This window comes from Fopius arisanus, unplaced genomic scaffold (assembly GCF_000806365.1).
Source record: "Fopius arisanus strain USDA-PBARC FA_bdor unplaced genomic scaffold, ASM80636v1 scaffold00020, whole genome shotgun sequence".
NCBI classification, from domain to species: domain Eukaryota; kingdom Metazoa; phylum Arthropoda; class Insecta; order Hymenoptera; family Braconidae; genus Fopius; species Fopius arisanus.
The window spans coordinates 498,038-506,735 of NW_011887759.1; the positions used below are offsets into that span (position 1 = coordinate 498,038).

The 8,698-nt window shown below is 37.9% G+C and overlaps 1 protein-coding gene across 1 annotated transcript in view; it reads left to right on the forward strand.

Moving 5' to 3' along the window:
- Nucleotides 1-8,698, forward strand: part of ome (dipeptidyl peptidase 4 omega) — a 174,686-nt gene that overhangs the window by 143,785 nt on the left and 22,203 nt on the right. The window contains exons 7-8 of the mRNA XM_011301224.1: nucleotides 3,265-3,504; nucleotides 3,667-3,899. Of these exons, the coding sequence (XP_011299526.1) occupies nucleotides 3,265-3,504; nucleotides 3,667-3,899 (473 nt within the window). The remainder of the gene's footprint in view (nucleotides 1-3,264; nucleotides 3,505-3,666; nucleotides 3,900-8,698) is intronic.

Genomic DNA, 8,698 nt, shown 5'->3' on the forward strand with positions numbered 1-8,698 from the left:
TTTTTTTTTCACGGAAAATTGTTACAACGTGTAAAATTAAAATGGAAAAGTCACAGCGAACAAGTTTTAAATTCCAAAAATAATGAAGATTCCAACTTTTAACAAACGCTTTTATTAAAATTTTTGTCATTGTCGCTCTTGGTTGCGAGTCAAGTTTTTTTTCAATTAAAAAAAAAAATTTTAATGTTGCTTTTCTTGATTCATTCTGTCCTTATTACCCGACTATCTGTAGAATTGAAATGCCCGTAAAGTTTGAGAATGATAAGAATTTCTGAAATTGAATTGCGACCTGAAAATTAATACGAAAATTGTTAACACCAATTTTTAAGGAGAAAAGAACAAACAGAAGTCACTCCATATCAAATGAGTAATTTTATCAGCAAACTAATTGCCATAAAAATAATTTAATTATTTGTTCACCATGAAGTTGGTTACTCGTCCGGGTGTTTTTATACCCGTGCAACTCTGGTATTTTTATTCCCTCTAATTCTTACACAATTGCGAGCATAACGCCCAAGTCTCCGAGAGACTTGAAGATTTTTATTTCCTCCTCGTAAAACGTTCACTCTTGCCCGTCGTTTCGGCCTCAGATCGTAAATGAAAAAAAATATACACCGACAACACGTGTTGAGTCGTAAATCTATTCAGGATATGATGCACTTTTTTTCTTCTGCATTTATTTCTCCATCTCGTGTGCCTTTAATTTTACTTCTATCGCCACTTTTATCCCTTCATTTAGGAATATCGTAAAAAGTACAAAAATGCTGTACACTTGCTCCAGCATGACTCACAACCCCTCTTACAAGGTAAGAGGGTTTGGTTTAATAAAGTCTCGTGGTACCTCCTGTTATACATAGCCTAGGTTGTAAAGTTTCGTATTTTTGAGCTCTAAGGAGCTCTTTGACGCTCGTAACTGAGACTTTTTCTTCGTTTTTCGAGGACAACACCTTATCGCAACTTATACGAGAACACTTCTCTGACCATGCTAATGTTACATACTCCAAACCATTTTTTGATTAGTTCTACACCCCTGAAAACCACCTTACCCTCATAAAGTTGAAAAAAAAAATTCATAAAATGACAAAACGTTGCAACTTTATCGCTGTGAGGGAAAAACACCATAAAGCCCCTTTAATAGCTACTTTCTTTTCAACCTGACGACATTTAACATCATACCCTTCATATTAAACGGCTCTCCACATTAAAGAACATTTTTATGTGTTATACGTCAAATTAACAGAGGCAAAGTACGCCCGGCGTATGTTCCCTTAAAATTCGCAGATTCGATTTTTCGGAAGAAATTAAAAAGATGAGAACGACGCAACAAAATATTTGTTGTAAAATAAAGAAAATTAAATTAGAGGACAGTTGAACAATCGGGTAGGATTTTTTTTTCAAGAAATACACCGATGAATCCGATTATTCGTGCTATTGTAGCACAGGTGCGTCTTTAGTGAATTTCGGTTATATATTTTGATTGAGGAGCATGTTCATCTGCATACGTGAAAAAATTTCAGTTCATATAAATATTCAGAACACGAACGTTTACGATGGTATTTCAACATAAACACTGACGAGATTGTAGTCCACGAGAATAGTGCAAAGGTGAATTTACGGGTCATAGCGAGGTTCATAGGATGAAAGGGAATGGAATAGCAGTTCGTCACTCAGCGAGTAGTTACCAATCCTAATGGTTCGATTAACATTGCGTACTGGATATTAATGTTGTTCCATATGAATGTCATGCATCGATGTTAAGTCAATAATAAGAACAAGAGTATTTTCATTCCATTCGGTAGGCGAGTAACTCCTTTCTGCTTTTTTTCGTTTTTTTTTTATGAATAATTACGAATATTTGTGACAATGAAAATGAAATAGTTGTCAATCATCTCAAATTTCCACGGGGAAAAAAAATGGAGTACCAAATCCATTTCTATGTTAATCCTGTGAAGAAGGGAAAAACGTCCAATTCTGTTTTTTAAAGGACTTCCCATTCTCAACATTGTATTGGGACTCTCCCTCTAAAATCCTGATACCACTCAAGAAAGGATGAGGGAAAGTCGAGGAAAAACTGTCATCTTCACTTGACTTCAGGGCTCTCCTCACTTCTCCTTTCCAGCAATTTCATTCAATTTCTAGTCTATTGCATCATACGATGTGATACTCGTACCTCTCTCCAATATTGCTTTCATGACATTCGCAAGAAAATTGTCTTTTTAGAATAAACAGTTCAACGAAGAGGGAAATTGAGATTTATATGTAATCAACCTTTCCATTTGCGCCCATCCTTTTCGTGACAGTTAGCGGAATTCTTTTTTCCTTTGAAACGAATTATAAAATGCAAATAAATGAAATTATAGAATTAAGTTAAATATTTGTTAATAAATGGCCTCCTGCCCTTATTATCATCTACTTCCGTGACTTCATCGCTCCTCTAACTCCATCATTAAAAATATTAAAAACAATTATGCTGATGAAAAAAATATTCGCAGTTAATACAACTATCTTAGGACTTTCTTGAGCGGAAATTATCTTGATGAGAGAATTCTTTATATTCCATTTTTTAATGAAGCTCTGGTTTTGTAAACGGGAAGTGGATTCTCAAGTGAATTTCTTCGTTATAACCGCACCATATCCATGACAAATTTCAATCATAGCTGGTGACAATTCAGGGATTTTTACTTTTAATGAGAGACTATTCAAAATGTCCTATGAAAAGGATTATATCGGCGAAGGTATTGAATGGCTTGATTATAGTTGAGCTTCACTTCTGCTGGATGTGGAGACATTCAATTATAGTTGATTGACTCTGTCCAAATTTCGAGGAGATTTTCATTCAGGGTAACTCGAGTCGTGTTCTACATGCTTGAAAAGAGTTTCACAACGTGTTATCCCTTCGAAAGAAGTTGAAGGGGATGTTTGAAAGCGTGAAGTATGATAGTATTTCCACTAGTTTACCCAGCCGGAATGACATTTTGTGTCAACTCTATTCATGTCAGATACATTCCCCGGTTGTTGATTTAAGTCACACTTCGTATCAAATGCATTATTTAAATTGACTGGCATTTGACGATACTCTAAATTATGAAAAACACATAAATTTCATCACTCATATGACTCATCGGTGTAACTACCAGCATGAGAATATAATTCGATAAATCATTCGTACAACTTCCCTGGAGAGATATTGAAAGTTTAATAAGCAGAATCCTTCCTTGCATGTCAGAGTGCACAATCCGAAATAATCAATACTTTGTATTCCAGAGTGGCACAACAAACCCTACGGTGAAATTATTCTACGTGGACCTTGAGAAAGTGGAAAACAGTGGTAACAACATAAGCCTGATCGAGATCAAGTATCCACCGCAGTTGGCCAACTCGGAGAGAATTCTGGCAGCAGTTGCCTTTCCCACTGAGACCCTCGTGTCAGCTACGTGGATGAACCGAGTCCAAAACCACGCGTATTTTCATCTCTACAACGTTGAGACCTCGGTCTACACAACGGTTTGTACATGCCCAAGACATTTCGATAGAGCTTCCCATCCCAATTCCAAATAGTACATTGCCATAGACACTCGGCAATTCGCTGTTGTTTTCCTCAACCTCAGTCACCCCAGGAAGCTTCGCCATTGTTATTGACATTGACAATAATCAATGTTTTTTCAGGCACTGGACTATCACGAGAAGCACGGTTGGATTGAACAATTTACTCCTCCACACTTCAGCAGAGATGGTAAAACTTTCATTCTGATTTTACCTCAGAAACAGAGTTCGGACAATGACTACTGGTCGCACTTGGTTATGGTGACGAACACAGCAACCGGTACAACACGTGCACTAACTTCTGGCACCTTTGTTGTCACTGAAATAGTCGCATGGGACCAGGACAACTACCTCGTGTAAGTATATATACATTGGCATCTATATGTTGAACCATTAGCCTAATTGCCTTTAGCATGTACATATACGAGCTATAGTGGTTGTTGAATGTGTGGGTGTGTTGAAGAGTCGTACGATTTCTATTCACCGTCATAATTAATCTCTCTCTGCACTCACACCAGTGTCAGTTGGGTCTAAAATGGGAGTTCAACGTTCTCCTTAACCGTAAAGTTTTGCACCTCAGAAAGCACGGGGGGGGGGGAGGAGGGGATGGCGTAGGAGAAACTTTACCATCAGAATTTCAAAGAGACGCTTTGGGGTGGATGAGTTCTCATGTGAAAGGGAGGCTGTGAGGATGTACGTGGGAAAATTAGGAATTTTCGGTGATTCTGTTTTGACCCTCTGGGCAAAATATCTTAGGACTTTTCCGTTTCTTCGACGCTTCTCGCATATTGCGTTGGAATATCGTGGAAATTGCAGATTAACAATTTAAAAATCTGTTAGCATTTCGATTTATTGGGGTGAATCATTTGACTAGGTTAAAGGTTCTGTAGACACTTTACAGAATATTTGGATTGATTGAGTAAAGGGTGCTGTTGTCGTTAAGACGGGACGTTGTAGGGCCGAATGTCGAATTAAAGCGACTGGTGTGTGAGATGATTGTGTGAAACTCAATTGCATTATAAATCATCCAAGCCTACCGAAAAAGGATCGAAACTCGTTCTCGAACAATTAAAAAAACAATTGAGCTCCTTGAAAACAATTCAACTTGTTCTCTCCCGCATTCACTTAATACTTCACCAAGAACAACCAAGCTTGATAAAGTACTAGAGAAGAATACGCAGAGACTCGAGTTGAATTTAAAAATGAAAAATCCAGTAAAAGAACCATTAAACTAACTCACGAAACGACTTGTCCCGGACAGAAAACATTCGTCATACGAATTCAGGTCAAATGTTTTCCCCTTGTTTTTCACATGAATAATAGTCAGCATCTGCATTGAACTCTTAAAAATTTTCAAACATTCGTGAAAGTAAAATATTCAATCACCTTAATGAATTCTAATTCACCAAGCACAAACTTTTGGAATATAATCAAGAAAAACGTTGGCACTGGTAGAATGTGCAGATTCCATTCGATAGGATCATCAATTACATCAACGAAACTAGTGCTGACACTGGCAGAGACCAAGTCACTTCGAAACTATCAAATTGGAAGTTGGCCGAGTCTGTGAAACGATCTTATACCCCCCGACTTGGAGAGACCATTTTCTTATTCATTCGAGTATATAGTCATCCCCATCTTCCTCTGCCGTACCAGCAATTTGCTAATGCTTAATGAATTTGGATTCCACTCGGGATCGCAGGATCAATTTACAGTGTAATGCAATTAATTTTCCCAAAGAGATGTAAATTACTAGAGATCATGCAGTTCAGTTTACTAAAGGTTATGTAAAGTCTCAGTAGATGCTCGTTTAAGCTTGATTGCCATTGAAGCCTTTCAGTTTATTCCTCTCGACTTCTTATACTGAAATTCTCAGGATAGAAGCGCTTCAGTAAATCCAGGCTCTCAGTAATATCCCCATAAAATTTTATTGATTGCTCTTCTGACGGGTTACGGGTAAAGTTTATCAGGCTGTAGTTGTTTAAGAGTTGCATAACGTTGTTTACATGGCTTCAGACGTTTGAATTTCATTAATACTTTGAGGAATTTACGACAGAATCCGAGATGAGAGGAAAGACTCAAGGAATTGGTAGTTTTTTTGTAATGCATTCTTCGATTTGTTGAAAAACCGCGTGAACAATTTCAGGGAGTCTAACAACTTCTGAACAATGGAAATAATATCTGAAGTTGTTATTTATGCATGAAGTTGAATGGGACTGCGATAACTCCTACACTTTCCTTGTGTTATCGACCAGTTGCCAATATGAAAAAAAAAGTTCAACCTGTCGATAGTCCATTTAATCTCATACATGAATAGCCTTGTTAAATATTGCTTCCGTTGTTTACAAGCTCCTAGTTCCTCTATAGAAATTTCCAGGAAAAATCAATGTATTTTTAAATAATCAGCCATTCCTTCCCTGACTACGCCATAAGCGACTTAAAATTGGGACATTTTTTTCTCATTAAAAAAAATCGAAATATTTTTTTACTTTAAAATTTGTTGCCGTGAAGTAATGGTGATTTTTTCAAGCCTAGCATCAGAATTGTTTTGGAGAATTTCTTTCGCTGACGGGAATGGAAAATTTTCCAATTCCCCTGTTGCATTATTTCTCGAGAGTGTAGCCAAGCTGAAGAGAAATTTCTACTTGGTGTAGTTAAAACCATTTGGGAATGTAATAAAAGTAGATAAATTTCGAACTCCGTGGGATTTTCTCGGTAGAATGGCTCGACTAACAGGTCGAGAATTCCATGTTTGAGGGTAAAATTTGAAGTGGAGACTTGATAGTTCCGACAATTTAAATTTCCGGCCGTTTCATTGCAACCCATAAATTTCCGCTCTGTACTTTTATCCTTTATGCTTTAATCTCTGCCTTGAAATGTGGATTTTTAAAAATTGTACAATTCTTGTCTCGGCATTTCATAGTGCTTCAAATATTGCGGTAAGATGAATTCCCATGCGGTTAATTTTTTTTCCATCACGTATGCGAGACGAAATTGCACATTTCAAATGAGTACAATATTTTCACTTCCTGACTCACTTCCCCTGACTCTTTTTTTACAATTTTCACACTGATATTACAGAAATGTATTATGGGCGAAGAACACTTTAAGCATCATACGTATAATATTCGAAACTCAATTTTTTGGAAAGAAATCGTTTTCCAATAAGATTCAGGACACGAAAAAAATATATTTCGAAAAAAAAATGAAAATTTGTCTCGCGGGGAGAAAAATACCGGAAAAAATATACGTGAAAAATTCCATAAAAATTTTCTCAATTCAATGATTTATTCGTTTCCTTGCACAAATCCGCGGTTTTTACTTCTTACATACCCCCAAATCACAACCCCTCAACAATTTCGCTATTCTCGCACATCTCACGCCTTTGATAGCATATGACCCCCTGAAAGGAAATAATTAATCGTACGTAGAGCCATCGAGAGGGTTCCTGCTGGGGAATTCGTTGGTTTCTCCCGTTCGCACATGAACATACTCCCACGCTTGGTACGGAATTCAATTAACGCGAAAACTCGAGTTTAGCACACCCCCACCCAAAGACGGTGCCCACTTCCGCCCATTTACACGACATCTTGGGAAAGTGGGAAAATGCCGAAAAGCGAGGTGATGAGAATTGCTGTAACGTTCGCTCCAGACTCCTAATGGCAACTCTAGTGCTATTGCTTTCCGTTTACCCAAGGGAGGAAATTCTTAGAGTATCGGTTGGTCCCGCTCATCCTCATACCAATCTCAATTTATGATTCACCCACCGTATTCCTCCAATATACCAAAATTTTAGTACAACATCTTGTGAATTAATTCTAGACACTCACTGATTGTTGAGTCGTGAAGCTCTCGCTAATTACCACCGAGTCTGCCTAATTATACCCAGCGTCCCCTTTGTGTCAAACTAATTACAGAATCTAGGAGGGCAGCGGTCCTCTTGTTTCCCTAGAAATTGTGCCATTAAATTTTATTGAGAACGAGGCGACTGCAATAATTGGCTTCCACCGACTATGAAGGCGAGTCTCTTATTCGTCGTCCCCTGGTGCAAGTCGTACTTAGGAACTCTGTGGATGCAGAGGGTAAACTCAGGGCAACACGAGCTGGAACAAACATTCTCCGAGGCATTAAAGAAAGTGAGATTAGCACTTTGTTAGAGTAATTTTCTTGAATTCTCAATTGTTAAAACGGCAACCATTAAAATAACCGCTTTTGAGATTATCATAAATATCGATGGGGATCAACAATCAGAGATAGAGCTCTTGGAGATGATTGTATGGAGCGTTGGAGGGTCTCTTTGTGCAATCGCAGTTTATTTTTATCTGAAAAGGACCAAACACAAGCGACGTCGAGATGAAAATGTTTTCAGGGAGAAAATAAATCGGCAAATCACTGCCTTCGAAATCCTTAGACCGTGTCTAAATGAATGTTCTGTTGAGATTATTTGGGAAATAGACCGTCACAAAATTACGGGGAATGCAAGATGAATGCGTGAATATCTCATAAAAAAACGACTTATCGCCATGTATCATTAGATTATGCGCCCATTAAAATCCATTTCCACGAAAAATTCTTCCAAAACTCTATCTGAGTAATACGTGACCCGTGAGGACTCTTAAGAAAGACGAATCGACGAGCTTCACTCACTGGAAGAAGAACTGATAATCGTACCTCCAACCTCTACCGAGTTATGAATTCACGGATCCACTCGAGAGCGGGCCGTCTTTTACTCCAGAACGATCCAACTTTTCGTACAAAGTGAAGAAATATATATTTTTTAACCTGAAGAGGGAAGAGCCCCCCAAGTTTAGGACATAGTGGAGACCAAGCAATGCCACTCCCACGGGTCTTATCGATTCCAACGGGTAATCAGTCTTCATTTTAACGTCTTAACTCGAACCATTGGCATTCCTCTATGATTGATATCACACTCGCCTGTTTATACCTGATAAAGTGAAAAAACCAGCGAATTTAATGGAAAAATAATTTATTCAAGAGGACAAAGCTGAAGCCTCCAAGTCCACTCATCTTTTTCTTGCTCACTCTGTTCTCCCTTACAAGAAAATTAGTGAAACATCTTCTGCCATTAATCTATCTTGCAAGATGTCAAGTTACGTAATACAGATTTTTTGTCAAAATTTTGAGCTGTCGTCGA